Genomic DNA, 20,340 nt, shown 5'->3' with positions numbered 1-20,340 from the left:
GTTTGGATGCAACAGCTGACTTGATGAAGCTCCTGACTGAGGTCGTCCCAGTGGGGAAACTCTTTGGAAGCAGGAAATATGAGGGACCTGGACAAACACGGGGCAACCGGGGAATAGTCCAGCGAAGTGCGTCCGTCCTTCATTCTCGCTCTGACTCCTCTTGTAGGAGATCCACAGCGCTTAAAACCACAATTGCTCCTTTTTCAAAACGATTGATTTTCAGCCAACCGGTCAAAATCAGCTGTAAGCTTTTCATTATTTAAGAAGAACTTGCTTAGGAAGCGATTGGAAGATGATGGAAGCCTTAAAGACATGGTGCAGCTGTTTGCTAAAGCTAAAAGCTAATGTTCACCAGGCCGGGCGAGAGAACCAGCTATGGTGCAGAGCAGATGGCTCCTGGAACCAGTCCCTTCCAGTGTTGCCATGGCTGACTGTGACACTGCTGTGCAATGACCTATATATCTATATCTGCACAGGCCCGATGATTCATACACTGATAAAGTTTGGTGCAGGAACTGGTGCAGGAGGTGAAGCTGTCGAAGCTGCAGGGCACATTGAAAGGGAAGGGCTTTGATTCCAGGGCTCCAATGTGTCCAATGCAAAGATCTGCCCATTAGGTCAATTGGACACTTTAAATTGCCCTTGGACTAGAATGCAAGGTTCCTTCTAGGCATGTATGTGCCAAGGCTGTAATTTGCTCACTAAACGCCAAAACAAATTGGCAGCGGTCAACAGGAAATGGACAGAGGGGGCGCTGCAGTTCCTCTGCTGGCTTTCAGACACGATGGGCTGATTCTACATGTATTTTGTATTAAAACGATCTATATTTTACAAATAAAACCTTAGCTTTCAGACACACAATGCGTGAATGTAACACACCAGGAAGCCAAACATGCTTTTGTGTTGAGGGCCATATGCAGAAGCATTTACCAGCTCTTCCATTAATCTGCTTGGTCACATGACTTGTTTCAAAACGCTGCCTTTGTGTGCTGTGGGATCTTCCTGTGCTTGTGAAGAGCACAAAAGTACGACTCACTGAATGTAACGCACATCACAGAAAATCACAACAAGCATCGGATTTTCTGCAATCAATTGTACGTCTGAAAGGCTGGAAATCGCTGACAACAGCCGTAAAATGTTCAAGCTGTTGACCAGAGCCGAGCACTCAAACTTAACCACCTACCCTTTATTCATGCATGGTGCATAAAGCGGCCAACTACGCGTGGCTCTGATGCGAAGAATCAAATCAGAGCGAGGGGCTCTGAAGCATCACAGCCAATTCAAAATATGGCTACCTGCAGGGCATGATGAACCATTATCTCTATATGCCTCTGTCTGTCACACACACACACACACACACACACACACACACACACGTGCGCACGCACGCGCACACACACATGCACACAAAGTATACTGAACAGAAATCCTATTTTGAAAACAATAAATTTCCCTCAGACACAGACACACACACACACATATACTGTACAGTATATGTGTGTGTGTGTGTGTATGTGTCTTTTTTCTCTCAGAGCTAACAGCAGCATGAGTCATGGAAAGAGGTGGATGATTTCTGCTTTTACGCGCCTGTGTGTGTTGTGTGTGTGTGTAAAAATAAAACAAACAAACAATGCAATAATTGTTTCCAGAGAGGAGGTTTTGCCCTAGATCAGGGGGGGAGTGATGGCCTGAAGTTACCAATCACACTAAACCCTGCTACATCCAGAAGGACTAGCTGAGCTTTTCTTATAACAGGATAAAGTCACAATAGTCTCCATCCCATAATGCAGCATTCCACTTTAATACGACAAACGGCCGCGCCATCACACACAGTAATGCTTCTTCTAGGCACTAAAAAATGGACGCACCTGTTTTCATTTCCATCTCCTGCTAGCTTGCTGTATTTTAGGGCGCCGTTTTAATCGACGGGCGGCGTGCAGAGGCTAGGCTAACATCAAATATTTGCCACTGGCTGATGTCTGACATGAACCAACACGACATGTAAATAGAGGAAACAGACATTTCGGTGGGGCATTTGTTCCGTGCAGCCACATCCACTGAGGCTGAGTGGCGTGCGCCTGCTACGCCTTGTCACACTCAGACAGACGTTTTTTAAAATTTGCATCTGTTTGCCTCCACAATATGTAATAATAAGCTCACGATGCGCACGCATTCAAATGATAATGTGCAATACCATAAAGGAGCACTAAAGCATATTACAAGTCATGTGTGCATAAATGCTGGTGTGTAATACCCCAGTAATACCCCAGCACTCTATCATTTCCCATCCAACTTTACTCATTGAAGGAGTGATTGAGCTCTAGAAGATCTGTTGAATATTGAAGATGCTGTAAGTAGTAGCCTGACGCCAGCGTCGTAATTTCTGCTTCCTACGCACAGCCATGCCTCCCAGTCCGCACAAAAGCTTTCAATCCTGTCCCAGATAGATTTCCTGGCTTATTTATTTAACTAAAACAACTTTCTCTTTTCAATCAGGGCCCATTAAAGCCCCGATTGCTTCCTTTTAAATCACAGTTAAACCCCCAAGATCACTGTCTCCCTCGCTTGGTGTCAAGCGCCATTAAAGCATAAGACCTAAACATAAGGATGCATTTGCATGCAGCCGCACGTTCTCAGTGCCGTGATTTGTTTCCCATATAGGCAGCGGAACAGACGCAGGAGGAGAGGCATATGCATATGTACAGGAGTGCATCAATCCCTCATTGGCCTGTGTTTCCTGTCAGGAGTAATGAACTGAGAGGTTGTGATTCGGCTCTAGGAAAAGAGGGCTGCTGTGAGATTCCGCTCTGGCCTGGAGGGCTCTCAAAACAATTTGCATACAAATATAAGCATCATCGCGTACACTAATGCAGCGTACAGGTTTGCTTTTTTTCCACCCCTCTCCCCTTAAAAATGCTCATTAGCACGTAGGTGGGAGGGAACCCGAACGGGACGACGAAAAGCACACATCTACTTCTTGAGAGTTTTCCAGGAAGGAAGATTGGTGATGAAGTTTCGGAGCGCTTGTCAGACGTCGGAATCTCGTCCGGCTGTGTTGAGTCAGCTGCCATCTGTGTGTCAGAGCACATCGGAGAAACCGCGAGGTCCGTGTCCGCCCCTCCATCGTCACGCAGCTGTCTGCCGGACGCTAGCACTCGCACGTATAGTGCACGTGTCCAAACCAAGACGAGCGCAGGCCCGGATGGGTTCACGCTCATCTGTTCGAGGTGCCGAGGTGACATCGTGTGAACCGGTCCTGTTGTTGTCGATCCATTCAGGTTGGAGATTCGTGCGTTATTTGGGAGCTCCGATTCAAATAATAAAAATCCAAACCAATAAAATCCGGCTGTGACAAATTCCCTGAAATGGTTTTTCCGATACTTTCGTCTAATTTCATTTAACGCACAGCTTATAGTCGATCTTGACTCGTTAATTAGACCAAGCTGCCTCGTCAAAAAGGTTCTTGACCCCGTGTGGGGATGGAAGGAAATTAAAAAAGACTTTGGATTGAAAGTGTTGTGCTGAAGAGTGAAACTGGCTGTTTATGGCTGATTAACTGTCCTCCAGCAGTGGGAGAGTGACCTTTGACGGACGGCCGTTCGGCCTCCATCGCAGATTTTAGTGCATGAATGCAACAATTAAGCCGCTATTTTGTGAGTCAACTACATAAATGAATAAAAATCCCTTTTATGTGATCTGGATCTGCTCCATATGCCGACGTGCAGTCTGTTAAACACGACCAAAGGCGCACACGCTCCTCATAATTTCCACAAACAACAGCTTTACATAAATTGAGAGGAAAACAAAAACAGCAGCCCTGTGACAACTAATTTGAGCTCGTTTGTGTGGATCTCTGCAGTCTGTGATGATTTCCTCTGCTATTTTTACCTGCCCCCCCCCACTGCTGCTAATCAATGTGCTGTGTGAATTGATGTTAAAAAATGTTACTATTTCTTTTTTTCTTAACAATTTGCATGCGTTAGCATAGAATTCATTTAGCTGACATGTTTTTATCTTTTGAGGGGCATATTAGCGACCGACTGGCACATTTACTGTACTAGATATACTAGAAGACATTGAGTGTGTTTTCGTTCTCATTCACTGCACAAACATGGGGCTCAGTGTGGGGGGGGCTATGACATTTTCCACCGCATGAGCATATGGAGCAAAGCCACGCCGCCAATACCTGCCCAAACCTTCACTAAATGGGTTTTATTTCAAGATTTAGGGGTAAGACTTTAAGGCCTTCGACTGAGGAATGGATGTTTTATTCTGACCCCCAGATCAGATCTTGGCCGTTGGCTCATTTTATATTGTAAATATCAATATTCAAACTTCTGAAGAGTGAAGAAATTATTCTAAATTCCACCGTGTCTTAAGGCTACACACGGCCGAGAAAGGAAAGGAACCTTCCAGGAGAAGTGTATACCTGCTAAATCCAAATTCATTTTAAAGGTATGCCGAATTCCTTTGAACAATATGCTTTAAATCTCCCACCGAGTTGGCCGATTTGACCCCTTTTGGCCAGGAGGCAGCGATTTAACCTTTGACATGCTGCTATCATTAACTCAAATCTTTCATCACCGTTAGGGAAGAGCCGTTCTGCTTGTTATTTGTTCGCGATACACACATCTGACAGATTGTGTTCGATGACATCTGGGGATCTGATGGAGTCTTGCTCGCCGTGCGGACCGCCTCCCAGTGCGTTCCGCTGACAGACTGAAGTCAAGGTCAGCCAAAAGACGGGCGCGCAAAACACTCTAGAGCCATCGCTGCAGGAAAACACACAAAACTCATTAACTCTGATGGATTACAGCATTTTCATTCTAATAACACAGACATGTGTGTGTGCACCATGCCTAAATGCACGTGCGCGCGCACGCAGACACGCACAGAAACGCAGATGGACACAGACCTGCCACCTCGGTGTCACCTTCAGTTAATCCTTGTGAGACAGACAGCAATCCATCCACTGGCCACACAGATTTACCCATAATCCCCCTGAATAAACTCATTCAGAGCGGGCATCTGCGTCCTCAAGGTGTGCGAATGGCCACACATACCTGATACACATCCAGTGCATACAGACTGTTGATAAAGTGCAGCTACTCTACGTTTATGAAAACCTAAAAAAAAAGGCACCTTCAAAAAGGAAGAAGAGTCGAGGAGATGTACGTGTGTGAGTGAAAGTGTGTGTGTGGTCACAGATTTAATTGGATGGGAATGTCACGTAGGACAGGGGACATGAGTGCTGGCGGTGGTGTAGGTCGTACACCAATTACTGCTCCGTGCTCTTCAAAACTAGATGGGAGACGGAAGACTGAGACCCCACTTCATTACCAAAGTAAGCCCAGTGTTGATAACAGCCATGTAGGGCACTACTGAGGGGCATGGGGGGCTGTAGGATGAGGATAGCGGGAGGGTAGGTTCAGGAAAAACAGCAGAAAATCTTCCAAATTACTGGGGCGATGGAGCTTGATAAGAGTTTGACAGCCTGTTGGTATTTATGTGGCTCAAACATTGGTAATCTGTGACTCGGCTGCAAATGGCTCTCACGTTATTTACTCAGCACTTTTTGCGTGCATGTGCGACATGAGTACAGGTTAAACAGTGAAAAGGGTGAAAATAAGCACCGAAATTCACACTCATCAACCCCTTTGCACGTGCCGCGCGCCTCCAAGATGACAATACAAGAATAGAGCAGGTCTCCGCTGTGAACATATATGGTGAGATAACAACAGAAGAATGAGGTTTGCTATATTTACTAGCTCTGTTTAGCATGGCAGCAAATGAAAGTGAGCATAATAAGTGAAAACAGAGTGAAGAGAAAAAGGGAGGTCACTCCACTTATCTTGGGCTGCTGGGACCACCTTCACCTTGGCTGCACGCTCACACAGACAGGACAAAACTATATATAACCAGTAACCTCCCAACCTCCAGAGCAAATCCCCGTTCTGGGTGCGGGTGGGTCTGAACCGCGCAGCGCGTTGCCAGAGCTCTGCCTTCCAAAGGTCATCCGACGCTCGTTCCACTGAGGTGACGGCGGAGCGACTGCCAGCCGTCTCGTTTGCATCTGTCACAGCCTAACCACCAATAATTAGGCAGCAATGAACTGCTGGTAGCAGACTGGGTGAGCGATGGGGTGGCTGACCGGTGAAAGGACCAGAAAGGCGGGAAAGGAGGGGAGGGCGGTCTTCAAAGCGGAGTAGCGTGGAAGGTGCGAGAGGCTGGAAAAATGATTGGAAAAGGCAAAAAGAAAAGCAAGAGACAAATGAGGTGGCTGTTGGTAAAGGCAGGAAAGCGCTCGCCGGCCCATCGTTTATCAGCGCCGAGGAAGCACATCCGGCTTGTAGAGCTCATTACCCGCAGCCTCCGTCTGTCTTCCCCTAATACCATCCTTGGGCACACCTGCCTCCTCGCACAAATACTTCCCCATAAGTGTCACAGAGGCACAGGCACATACACCATCCACGTCCTGCATCAGCAAGGAGTTTGAGTCTACGCCGTCTTTGCTGGGGCGTGTCGGACAGGATGGACGGCGCCAAATAAACGGCTCAGCTGCGGCCCGACCGCCTCAGCACTGCGGAGGGAAGTGGGAATTTTGGGCGCTAGAACTCAGCAGCGGGGGGGGGAAACGAGTAAAGACAGAGATGCGGGAGGTGTGACCGATTATTGTTTGAGCTCTGGAGTCTGAAACGTCATTTATTTAACCTCAGATTTCTTTTTTTCTTGCGATGGTGGATCCCAAAAAATAGCGGAGGCAAAACAAAATGCTGACCACTCCACAAGGCAATGAGGGTGGGGGGGTGTGGAGGGGAGAGAGAGCGGGGGCTGGTGAAGTTCTGGGGCTGAGCCAGTGCCTTGACAGCGCGGCAGGAGGCGACGCTGTGAAGTTAGTTAATCCTGTGGAGACGGGGATTAGCGCGGCGGGGGGCGGCCGCCGCGGCGGGGGGGGGGGGGGGGGGGCTGTAGGAGTCTGTCCCTGAGAACAGTGCCATGCTGTGGCCGCACCCCCTTCGAAAACCCACCCCGGGTGCCGTCTGATCCAATACGCTGAAGCCGATCTAGCCACGAACAAACACAGAAAGATTGGAAAACGTGCACAACGGCTCATCAGTTCACTATCGCTATCAAGAGGCTGAGGGGGTTGAGATTGAAGAGTGAGGGAGTCTTTATGGGAGTCCAGTGGTGCAAGTGCCGCTGACTGTGCGGCGCTCCCAGGCCCACCTGGGGGCTGCAGCATCCACAAACTCCTCTCATCTCGCCTCGGCGGCTCTCTGCTGCTAAACTCTTCACGGCTCTCCTCCTCTCATCCCTCTCTCTCGACTCGCGGCGCTGCAGGATGCCGAACACCTCGGGCTGTAGAGCAATGCGGCGCTTCATTGTTATTAGCATCATTGCCTTGATTATTTCCCCCCTGCTTCCAAAAGAGAGTGCTGTTGGGCAGGGAGCTGAAACGGACAAAGGGCGTCCCCGTCCAGGCGCGCGCGTGCAAAATCCTGCCTAAAACGTACAATGTGCCTTTGGAATACGTTTTCATTCTGGCAGGAAGACTTTGGCAGTGGAGGGCATTATGTGTAAGTTGGGAAGATGTCTTCTTTCTTTCTGACAGCTTCTGTTTGCCTGCAGAAAGAAAGCAAAAAAAGCAGCAGATCCATCCGTGGTGCTCCTGCGGACAGCCGGGAGGCAGCCCATCACTCAACAGAGCTCAAGAAGCACCTGTAGTCTTTCTCCTACCACGGCTCAAAGCCGGTGCCCCTGCGGTGTCCCGCAGAAGGAGACCTTTGGTTGTTTGACTGGCAACACAGCATGCGCACCACCCGGGGACGCCGGGCGCTTAAAGAGACGCCGGAGCGTGCGCCAGCCTGCGGTCTCGCCGGTGTGAAGGTGCGACGACGACACCCTGGACCGCAGCTTTCAATCGCGCCGCGTCTGATCGCGCTCGGGGTGACGACGTTTCCGCGGAGTCGTTCAGCGTTCCGAGACGTCTTCAAAGACGCGTCACTCAACCCGGCCTCCTTCGCCGGTCTTCGGTGGCGAATCTACAGGAGCTGGACACCAGCCGAATCACTCAAATCAGCCGAGTGACGTCGAGCCGACACACTTAAACTCCAACCATGCCGGTAACAATCTAAAGAATCCAAACAATCCCACCTCCTTCACTTTGTCTCCAGATTTTACAGCCCCATCCAGAGGCATTTAGGATCTAAAGGAATCCTGGATACTAATCTGTAAATTGCTCCTCTCTCTCCTCCCCACTTGTTAGTCAAATGGCGCAACTGATGAGAAAGCCTTACCGCTGCAGTCAGTGTCATGTTGCTACCACTCTCATGCAATATTAACTTGCAACAGAGCTCGGAGGACTCACAAACCTGTGCATAGTGCACGATAAATAAAACAAAACCACCCATGATTGACACATCATTAGACGGCCATGAATTATTCAGCATCAGCAATCATATTAAGTTGCCAAAAGATCAAAATGCTGAGGAGCACGCAGGCCCAGGGTACCTGATTACAAGTTAAAAGCCTCCTGAACTTGACTGCTCCCATCCTTAAAAATCTGTCAGTCATTAGCGTCGAGAGCTTAGATGGGAATAAGCCCGCTCAGTCCTCCGAGACTTGATTTGGACCTCCTGCTGCTCCCAAAGAAAGCCTGCATCCAGCTAGCTTTGAGATGGCTCTGATTGAAGACATAATTGTGAATGTGGGTGAATTTCACGGTCAGCAGCGTGAAACCCTCGCCGAGATGGATGGAGACGGGAGAGTGAGGGGCAGGGGCAGGAGAGACTGCAAATTAGGAGGGAGCAGAGCGCTGAAACGGAGCTAGAAGGTGGGAAACCTCAGCCGTACAGACGGACTCATAAATATTGTGTGCATACCGGAGAGCATATATGTGCGTACACTCGATACATATGCAAGAGTCTTACTGTGCTCATGGAAATAAAGCAAAAAAACAAACAACTGTTGCATCAACTCAGCCTCCTCACACGATCCTCACCATGCGTGATGGTATTAGCATGTTAGAGCCGTCCTGGAGACCTCTGCAGCTCTTCTTCCTCGTGTGAAGGTGACACAAACATACCTTGAGGATCACTTTCCTTATCGCCACCGGCCACGTTTTTATTCCTGCTGAGGATTGACTGAGTGGCTTCCAGATGGAGACTCGGCTATCGAGCATCTTTGGAGTTTTTGATCGGGTACTGAAGAGCGAAAGCGATATGAATGCATTTGACTGCGAGAGCTCGGAGAGATTTACATTAATTAAAACAGGTCAAGAATAATCTGCAACTTTAAGGTCACGAATGTGTTTTCAATGTATGCAAAATGCAAACCTCGGGCGCTCTTACGGATGCAATATAATAAACTCAGCAGGGGATTTGACTGTCTTCTGAAGCCGGAGTGAGTTTCCAGCCCAAAAGGTTGCTGCTGGAAATGTGATTTGGTCCAGAAGAAAGAAGAAAAAAATAATAATAAAAGTGATGCTTATGACACATATGGAAAGAGAACTGTTCTCCATATGGGTTGGATGGAAAGGTGGTGGAATCATGACATATATTCTGCTTTGAGCTCAACTCCCAGACAATCAGATTCCACTCAGGCTTTAAAATTTCATCCTTCCGGTGCGAGTCTACTTTATATTCTGCTGAAACCCTAATGCACACCATCAATCTCTGACATGAAAACGATGGATGATGCAGCTCGAACCATCGCAGACACGAAGCCAAAATACTGCATTTCGGAATACAGCTGTTGCCGTCTGGCACCAGACGTTTGTCGTTTGGGTATTTTCGAATACTTCCCGATGATCCATATCTTCAGTATCACAAGTTAGAGGCTCCCTCATGACCAAAAGAACATCTTTGAGTCCTGCCAACAGCAATACTAATACTAATAAGGACAAATTGGTGTGTTAACAGGAAAAAAGTTAGTGAAATTAAATTTTAGAAGAAGAAAATCACAAACCACTGGTGCCGATTATGGAAATCAAAGAACCAATATCCAGAATGAAGAATTAAAATGAATGCTAATAAATAAAATCAAAATTTGATCTCAAATAAAACAAAAGAGGAGAACATGCAGGAGGACATCTAAATGCTCCACGGCTCAACTCATCTCGGTATTGTCATAATGTGGATAATTTTATGGGTTTGTAACACAATTTGCTTTAAAATGAGAGGTTCAGTGACGTCTTCAGAAAGACGATCCAGCCTGCCATAAACAACGGCGGCCGTGGTGATGTAAACAATATCAGTTGATCTCTGGACCATAAGAATTGATTCTTGCTCTTGTTTCACAAAGCTACTGCAGGAAAAAAAAAGATATAAAGAAAGGGCCGGGTTGCTTAGAAACAAGCCCATTGACATCTCTGACAATTTGCCCAAACAGCTTGAGAGAACAGCTTTTAAATGATGAGGTCGGCGAATGTGACCCTGACCTCATGTTATAAACGCTTCGCTTCGGCTCTGTGCATTTTCTTCTGTTTTGTTTGGTCTGTGGGTTATTTCTCCCTTGCTGTTCTAACCTTCAAGAGTGCAGCGCCAGAGCAGCAGTGCTGCACGGAGGAGCCTTCTGGCAGCCCGTGGAAAAGCAGAAGAAGGTTAAAGTTTTATGCTGCTGATAATTGAGTCCACTTGCTGAGGGCCCCCTAGAATCTGAGATTGGACAAGAGAAAGGTGCAGAAGGGCGCCGCTAATACCGGCGCACTTTAAGAAAGTCCCAAATGCATCGGCAGCTCTCAAATTAAACCGAGAGGCAAAGGAATCAAAAGCATTTCCATTATGGGGCAAATATTCCATCTACCCCGTCCTAACGACACTGCATGGCAGCATTACAGGGAAATATCAAATTAGGCTGTTTCATTTGGAGGACTGTTGTGTGTTATGAACGGCTTTGGAGATCAATTGAGCTGCTGGGTAATGAGTAGCAGCGGCCTGCACTAATACACTCCATAATGTTCTTTTGATTGCTTTGGTAAATCTCACTTTGCCTCGCAGGGGAGCCAGCCTCCCCCCCTGGTTTTGCAGTCCAGGTTAGAAAGTGGCAAGAAAGAAATAAGGTTTTGGAGCAATAAATACAGCAATCAGAAGAAGATTGCAGAGAAGAACAGCAAAGAGCTTCAGCCAGAGCAGGAACGAAAGAGCAGCGACCTTCCAGCAAAGATCCCTCCTCTCAGAGCAAACCCGATGCTCCCAACCGGGTTCGTCCCTACACAATATCGGCTGTGAGCGTTAAAAAGGCCTCTTTGCTCCGCACCTCTTGCTGGAAACCCGTCCTGTCGGCGTTAGCAATATGCTTTGCCACGCCAGCGCGAAGCCCACCATCTGCCGCGTAATATTTATTTAGCGATTCAGCATTCATCTGTTCTGAGGTTTTTCCGTTCGGAAGCTCCGGGAATCGGCGCCCCGCCCCCTACCTCTCCACGTGGTCCAGGTTTCCCGACACGCCCAGACCTCCGATGGTGTAGAGCTTGCCGTCGTATACCAGGCTGCTGTGTCTGCAGCGGGCCACCGTCATCCTTGAAACCAGGTTCCAGTTGTCCAGCAGGGACATGTAGCACCACACGTCGGCCACCATCACCCCCGACTCCGTGCCCCCTGAGACAGGAAAGCATCAGCAGGATCAGAATACTGGGAATTAGCGTTCCCACGTCCTGCTATCCAAGTGATTTAGACCGTTATTGAAATACAAACATCTTGATGGCCTCTATGTTTAGTTTTAAGATTTCAAAGTGCAGCTTTTAGGAGAAAAGAACAACAGCACGCTTTGTCTTAACAGGAACCTTTAAGCTTTCGACCAGCAGGGGGCTGATTAGGTAACATGTAAATTTTTCTATTTCAGTTCCATCCTGTGCCTTTAAACACAAGGTTCTTTTTTGCTTTAACGTCTCCATAATTAATGGATTAATCAAGGCTTCATTGTAGGAAAAATATAAGTGTTCCGAGAGGACATGCACTGGTGCCAACTGAAACTTAAATCTCGATGCCTCCTCAAAACATCCTCGGAATATCATGCTAATGTGACCTTTTAAATCCTTAAACACAGTGCATGTTTAGTTGTTCGCGCGCACGAGAACTTTCTCTACAAGTGCACATTGTGAACGTGTGGCAAAACACGGGGCCCTTGGCCTCTTTTGCATTTAGTTATGGAATAATAAGCAAAAAAGTGGTTTGTTTTATTTGGGAATCATTAAAGACTTTACCCAAACAAAAAAAGGGATTTTGTTTAGTCACTAATGTGAGCATTCCTTCTGTTTCCTCATTTAGATCCACTTAAATGTGCACATTAAACATAAAGACATCATCATTACAGTCTTAGCAATTATTACGGGTTGCAGAATTTCCCAGATCCAACTGTAGTATATTACATTAAAATGTAAAAAGAGAGATTTTCACACGTTTGGCAGCGTTTTACATGTACTTCTGACCCAAACTTGATCTGCATGAAACTGTGTCTTGATGTCTCCTCTATAGGTCTGATTCCTAGTGAACAACCGCACAATAGTCCTGTTCCAGCAGCCAAACATGCATTTCCATTTAAATGAAAAAAATGCAGAAGGAAAAAGGTCGAATCAGGACAAATCCTGCTGCCTCCCCATACTGTCAATGTCAGGGTCTGAGTGCTGTGTAAGGTTCTCATACAAATTAACCACGGAGGGAGAAATTCTGCAGCAGAAACGTAAAGGTGCATCAGCGAGGCAGCCAGTGGCTTCAATGTGTTTCTATAGAGCACAAAAGAAAGGCTGTGCAACGTAGCAACTGTGTTACTCCTAGAATAAGAAAAATCCTTCACGCTTGGCGGGGAGGGCTTGGGCGAAGGTACCTTCTCAACATAAAGGTCTATTCTATAATTTAAAGGTGGAGGGTAGGTCTGGGCTTTCCAGGCTGCAGATCCAGAGGAGAGAAGATTCACCTGTTCAAAACTGGTTTAACAAAGGTTGCAACAGGTTGATGAAGGGCTGAGTAGCTTCATTACGCAGATGGAGCAATAACCTGTAAAACCTCTGTCGGTGGTTCCAATGAAATGAAAAAAAATAACCTAATATTTAACAATTTCTAACGTCTTCAGCATGCATTTTAGGACGAACTCAGAGAGGTTGAGGTTAAGTGCATAGACCCATAAATCTGCAGTTTTTAAAAAATGTTTTCCGGATCCTTTAAGACCTGCGGACACTTGGCCGGGCATGAGTGCGTTTACTATTTTAAACTCCTGGCTGCAGGACGGGAGAATGATTCCATCCTCAATCTCAAAATAGCAAATGAAGCTTGTGTCGTGTTTGGCAGCGCTTTGCGTCGTTAACAACTGGTCGGCTTGGATATGAAATATCCTCCAGAGGGTCAAGCTGGGACAAGCACCCGGGCTGCTGGAGTAGCTAAATTAGTGTGGCGGAAGAAAGCCAACCAGGGGAGTATTTAAAGCACTTGTGGGGGGGTGTTTGTGGGTTCCTGGATGCAGAGCGGAGGGACCTGTCACCACCGCAGGGTGATAAACTGCTGTCCCACTGCTCAACGACTGAGCTAGCAAAAGCACAACTGCGCGGCGGTTTAGCTCACCTGACAGGTAGATGTTGTCCCCCGCCGAGATGACGCTGAAGAACTCTCGGTCGTAGAAGGGCAGGCTGGCCAGAGGGTACCACTTACTGTTCTGGGGGTTAAAGCAGGTGACTGCTGTCAGGGAGCGCTGGTTCATCCCGATTGCCTGACGCCCTCCAACTAGAACTACCACCTCGGCTACACCTAGAGGACAAAGGAAGGGGAGGGGGGCGGCGGAGGTGGACAAAGGAGGGGAAGAAATGAAAGAACAGAAGGGTTTCAGCGGTTGTTTGGACCACAAGGGAAGATGGATGTTACTCCCTCCGAGCACACGCTTCCTTTGTGCTGCAGCTCCGGGGGAAGGATGGAAAAGCATCAGCATCACAAAACCAGACACATCCAATCAGGTGAATATTACAGGAATAAAGAGACGTGAGATAAGTCGGGAAAGTAAATGAAAATAACGAGGATGAATATCGCACGCAAAGTAATTCCTGTCTGTTCAAATAAGCCACAAAAAATTCAGATTTCAACATAAAAGCATTTACCAAATGGATCAAAGGGGAATTTAATTAAATCCTTTACTGTGACAATGATTATATTGTGGGGTGTGCAAAAATTGAATTAAAGCTTTCGGCGGGAGCCGGGAGCAGCTGTAACTTTTTCTAGATTGAATGTCACGTGAATAACGAATGCAAACTACAAACAGGGGCCTTTATTAATGCTTGATGAATCACCTTTTGGGGAAAATCCAATTTGAAAATGAAGAATAGTAAAGTTAGGACTGAAAGTACATCCCAATCAGATACCAGCGACGGCTGCTGCTCGACTGATCTACACACTCGCGCCTCATAGGAGAATCGATGGGAGAAATCAATGGGAGGACATTTACACATGCAGATGTGTCCTGGCGCACGTACACGCATGCTGTAGTGCTGGGTGATTAAGGAGGTGCTTGAAACACGCTCAGGACAAAAGCAGGTACTCTATAAAGACACGAGCGATCCAAAATACACAACCAGGCTGGCAGGCGGCCACATGTGCGTCTCAGGCCCTCACAGTCTCTAGTGAGGCGGCCAGACCGAGATGAGCGGCGGGCTTGTAAGCAGCCGGCAGGCGGCTGCAGGAGGTGAGCCAGGAGGAAGAGCGGGGCCGCGGGGAGGCCGAGATATGGGCCGAGGACGAGTGGGGAAGGAGAGCTAATCTTTATACGCTCAAAACCACAAGTTCGGCTGCTCGGATCAATACGTTCACATACTGGCACTCTCTGGGAAGGCATATCTGTAGACAGCTGTCTGTTACTTCGGCCACCTCCTAATATTTAAGCTTCTTTTTTCTCCCCATCTTTAAAGCTGGTGAAACAGAAAGAATTTCTCAAGGCAGAAGAAAGGGGTTAGAAGAAGAGAGCGATAGCGCCACTACAATGAGCTTTGCCGAGGCTGAGCAAACAGACGGAGCAGAAAGCTTTGCCTCTGACATATCCTGGACATACAGCTTAGACTTAGCGGACAGCTTAAAGCCGCCTCGCTCTTTCCCTTTTTTCTGAGATTCGAAAGATATGTTCCTCCGGATGGGACGAGAAGGAAAACAATGAAGAGATCTTTGTTGGAAGAGACAACAACAACAAATGCACAAGGGTTGTGTAGCACGATGCTAATAATCAATGGATTTATCCTCCAACCATCCCCTGACAGACCCCACATATGCTCATAAAAATGAGTTCTTCACGCAGAAAAGTGAAATCAGGCCGAGTCTTTCCTATTTCAGATGAGCCTCCCACCAAAGCAAAACAGTCATTAATTACTCTGCCTCGGTTCCGCTATTCTTCTTCCTTGCGCTTAGTTGACTTCACCTTCTTTCTTTTGTTTTTATCGCACACTATTTTTCAACTTTATTGGATTATAAAAGTTGGACTGCCTTCCGCGCTTTTATAGGATTACATATTTCATCCCTTTTCATCTCTTTTTCCTTTCATCCCATTAGCCGTCTCGCTTCCTGTTGATATTGACTGCCTCAATTAACTTGGCAATACGCCGATGTCTCCGTCTGAACCGATTTGGGATTTTCTTTTCCCGAGCGCATCAATCAATATTCCGCCGTTTAAGGTTTTTCTTAATGTCTGCAAATTCCCTTTGCTCAAACGGAGCACTAATTCATCCTAAAGATGGCGGAGGATGCAAATATTACAGCTTCTGCTGCTGCCGATTTGTTGTTTTTAGTATCAAACTGTGAAACAAAAGAAGGAAAGCGGTCCAAAGCATCGTTTGAGCAGCCCAAACTCAGCAACAGCAAAGGCGCCTCCATGCATCTGCACACTTCAAGCTCTTTATTATTGTGCAGTGCACATGTGCGGGGCTATTCTCTCGGCTTTCCGCCTGGTCGGACATGTCAGGCAGCGTCCACATCTGGGCGCCGCGGCTGCTGTTCTGCTCTGACCCCTGAAGCCCTGAACGCATTCACAAGCTAGCACAGGCCAACACCGGCCTGTCAGAACGCAGCACAACAGGAGAGCGGCCCCGCTGACGGGCCAAGTCGCGGCATCGGATCAGATGTTGCGTGGGTGTGTGTGAATATATATATGTCTCTGTTTCCTCCCAAAACAAAACCTCAAAGGGACGGCTGTCAGTTAGTGAGAGGCTTGATGGCAGTTGGGTTGGAGGGATGAAGGGTGAGGGTTCGAAAAACGGACGCGAGCGGTCAGGGAGGAATGAATACCCGGGAACTGACAGCGCTATTATTTCTTTTCTTTGGCAGAGCTTAAATTCGTGGCATTTTGGGCTGAAAAGATCACATTTATTCCGATCGGATCGGCTGTCCTTTACTTAAAGTTTAGGTAGGGTTTACTTTTATTTTGGCGGAGGGGATTTGAGCCTGTGACACAAAATGCCCTCTGATTGGCTGCGCAGCTTTAGCGCCACAAATCAGTGCACGCCAGGAGAGATATGAATAACGAAGTCAAGCAGATGGGCAGCATATGACGCATATAAACAGCGTATCCAGCTGCGATTATGGAGTCTTTATTTCCTCTGCTGTTGTCTTTCCTCTGTTTTCTCCTCCTGAAGAGAAAGATGAATTCACAGTTTCTTTTAGGGTTCAAAGACGTTTAAACAAACTTGCATTTCAAAGAAAAGCTACGTTTCCAGTTCAAACTAGCACCAACATAAAGCAAATCCAATCGAGCGATTTTGCAGCTCCTGTTAAATTAATCCAGTTTTATGAAAATTGTGCTCCTGCCATTAAAGCTCTCTGTTGCCGGGGTGACCAGCAGGACAGCAGCAAGTCTGTTAAAGTGCACTTTTTAGCGCAACATTAGATTCACTGTTTCATGCGACGACCTTAATGTCACCAAACACCGTCCGTCCTGTCTGTCATCAATTATCAGAGACCAACTTCCAACACGGACACCTCTCGGTGGTGGTTCTCCCCACTCTAACCAGTCCATTAAGCTTCTCTGTCCCACGGTGCTGCTCTGAGTGTTCACACACTGGCAGCTGACGGCAGCACTCCTGTCAGAGCAGAAAGCCTTTGCACACCTCACTGCAGGGAGACGTTCATTTGTGGCATAAATTTAGCTTCAACAGATGAAGATCCAGGATCATGTCATCATCATCATCATCATCAATCTGGCAACTGTTAATCACAAAAAGTGCGTTTGATATCACACCTGACACATAAAGAGGAAGCGCTTTATAAAGGAAGTATATAGGAAACGGACTAAAATATATATTGTCTGATTTCTCTTCATCCATTCGCAAGAGATCACAGGAGACACGTATAGAACGTGCACGTGGAGATGTTTATGGAGGTGATAATAGCTCAGTGTCAGTCGTGTTTGTGAGGAGCGGTGCTCATACAGGAAGTATAAATGCACCTTTGTAAAGCGCTCTACGCAGGGACGGACAGAGAGGCTTTTGTAAGAGCCGGATCTCAGATTGAAGCTGATGCCCCCCTGCTGAGAGACAAACGTGTGCACGCGCGCGCACACACACGGCTCCGCTGACAGTTTTCTGCATATCACTTCCACCCAACTCCATCTAGAATGAAATGTATCTGGGACGGCAGCACGCCGCCCATGCTTCCATGCTTTACCCCACGCTGCAATGAGCTGCATCCTGGATGCAGACGCACAGACGAAGGTGCGCTCGCTCCTGCCGGGACTGATGGACAGATGAGGACAGATGAGGACAGATGAGGACAGGAGGGAAGATTCTAGCGTCTTCTTCCCCGCCGCCACTCTGGGTCTTACGTCACCTTGCTATACGTCTGCATCCCCCCTGGCTCGTGCTGGAACTCTGCTTTCATTACTCCTCTTCTTTTCTTGCCCCTCGACCAACGACCCTGGTTCTCTATCACCCCCCCCTCGACCCACAGGAGTCCCCCTTTTTCTTCCATTCATCCTCCAACCCCAGGTGTCATTTCATCTTGCTTCCCAGCATCCCGGTTCCCCCCCTTCTACACCTTTTACCAGTGTTTTAGCCATCTGTGGCCCTATTTTAAGCAGACATATTGTACTTTGCTGCAGGCAAAGACACTCTGGGCACATCCAGCTGGGTCAAAACACAAAATCTGACTTTTCCGGTAGCAAACCGAGTGAAAACACTGAATAAAATATTATATTCAAGCCTTGATAATAAACCCATTTCAATGCTAGTTCCATTAGACTTACAAACCTCAGTGTCTCTGTGAATTACCGTCAGTAGAGGTCAGTCGTCATGGCAAAGGGTCACGATAGTCATTTCAGTTTTTCTCCTTTTTATCGCGTTTGCAATTGATCGAGTTTCTTTTCCCCTTTTGTCAGTCTGAGTATTGTTGCAAAGACCCCTTCAACTGACTTCAGGACGCTAATTGCCTGTTGAATGCTGAATGTCCACGTGCAACAAAGCTCACGGGTTCCACGGCGACATCAACGCTGGAGTTTGTCTTCCTTTCAGCTTTAATCCCATAAACGTCTGCCTATATTCAGAGTCCATGTGGCATTTCCAGACAAAGGGGCTCCGCGGCAAGAACCCAATTGATTTGGTGAGCGACACCAGTTTGTCTGAAAGCTTAGTTCAGCATGAGAATACGAGGTTAATGATTTGTTCCTTCATGTGTCACTTCTGAAAGCATCAACTGTCTGAATAAGTTAAGAAACACACGCGCAACCCGGATCATACACACAATAAATGATCAGGTCCCCTACATACAGTTCAACGCCATAAATACATAATGGAGTAGCGTTTAGATTATGCCTCATAGATCCAGGCTCCTCAGAGAGCTTTACAGCTGTTTACACGTCTTCAGCAGCGCCGTGACAGCCGCCGGCTCCTGAGGTGTGGTAACCAGTGGCAGATCTCCGCAGCCTTGGCCATCCCTAAATGCACCCTTTACGATTAGGAGGGCTTAAGCAAATCCAGAAGGGTTTTACTTGGGTACGTTATGCATGATTACGTTTTTATTATTCCTGGAGTCAGATTATGAGGATGTAAGCTCTATTTTTCATGTCTTTAAAGTTCTTGCTTTATTACTTTGCCACAGGAATATGCATGTTTCTTAGTCAGATAATTCCCATACATGTTTCGGCGCTGTACAGTTGTGTGATTCCTATCGTTACTAACCTGGAAAACCTGGAAGTTTTGGAATTCTTGCTCAGCCGGTATTTGGACTTTTACCCATCCTGCCACACTCTCAAAGCCATTTCTATCACAATGCTGGTCCATAACCACTTCCTCTTATCACAGCCACTACTCTCTAATCTCTCTCTTTTGCCCCCCTTCCCCCCCTAATCCTATGATTTTACTCTCAGGGTGTTAATTTAGCTCGGTGAGGATCAGGAGGTTGGAGGCGTCCAAGTGATCTCAAAGTCCAGGGAGGTGCAATAAGTTTATATGTGAGTGCAAAGACCTGCACTCGATCTACCCACCGGTGGCATCGAGCTACCCTTAAGGTCCAGACTAGACATGTATTTGCCCGACCCCCCGGGGTGGCAATAATCACCCTGGAGTAATAGCAAATTATAATATTGTAATATCAAACATTACAAATTGATGGAAACAAGCGCAGACACATGTCAAGCCACCAAATCCTCACCTTGGGCGCATGCACGACACCGCTCTAACCAGGTTCAGCCTGTCTGCTGAATATTGGATGAGGCTGAGGCAGCCTTGCAGCAGGCACCGCGGGTCAAAGTACCAGATTTCGCATGAGTGATGCTGAGGCTGATCCGTGTACCTGTAACTGCTTCCCGCTTTGGGTCTGAGCATGAACTGCAGCAGAATGAATCAAGTTTGTTGGCTCTCCCTCCATCTCTGCCTCCTCTTCAGGCACATCGGGATGACTATTCAAGAGGCCGAGCAGGCGAAAGCGGAATTTTCTGTTGCATCCCCTGCAGACATTCAGACCAGAGGTTATCTAATCTGGATTTGCTGCCCGCATGTTGCATTTATGAGCCAAGATAAATGTGTTTGCCCCAGTTTTACTGATGGGAATATCAGAAACCTGCTCCCAACTCAAAGCCCAATCGGTCCATCCAACTTTGTTAAGGTCTCAGTCTTTCTTGCTTCATTTCTTACACTTTACCTCAAATACACAGAGAATTTAAAAAAAAGATACGGGGAGAGGATCTGAAGGGCAGTCTTCACAGAGAGCGATTAAGACATTTCTGGCACACGCTCTCGTGTCGTGCTTTTCCTTTTGGAGGGGTGAAACAGAGTAATCTCATGCTACATTAACTCTGAAAGACAAATCAAGCTGAATAATTACACAGAAAAGGACAATAATCAACAAAACCCCTGATTAAAAAAACACAAAAACCAAAGAAAGCAGTCTG

The 20,340-nt window shown here is 47.2% G+C and overlaps 1 protein-coding gene across 3 annotated transcripts in view; it reads right to left on the bottom strand.

The window, feature by feature from the left end:
- LOC130516583 (kelch-like protein 29) overlaps nucleotides 1-20,340 on the bottom strand; it is a 142,842-nt gene that overhangs the window by 11,794 nt on the left and 110,708 nt on the right. For all 3 annotated transcript variants that reach the window (XM_057017736.1, XM_057017738.1, XM_057017735.1), the window contains 2 exons: nucleotides 13,554-13,736; nucleotides 11,417-11,597 (listed from right to left, as the gene is read on the bottom strand). In XM_057017736.1, the coding sequence (XP_056873716.1) occupies nucleotides 11,417-11,597; nucleotides 13,554-13,736 (364 nt within the window). The remainder of the gene's footprint in view (nucleotides 1-11,416; nucleotides 11,598-13,553; nucleotides 13,737-20,340) is intronic.

The sequence above is a fragment of the Takifugu flavidus genome, chromosome 19 (genome assembly GCF_003711565.1).
Source record: "Takifugu flavidus isolate HTHZ2018 chromosome 19, ASM371156v2, whole genome shotgun sequence".
Lineage (NCBI taxonomy): Eukaryota > Metazoa > Chordata > Actinopteri > Tetraodontiformes > Tetraodontidae > Takifugu > Takifugu flavidus.
This window is presented reverse-complemented; position numbering and strand designations above follow the sequence as displayed.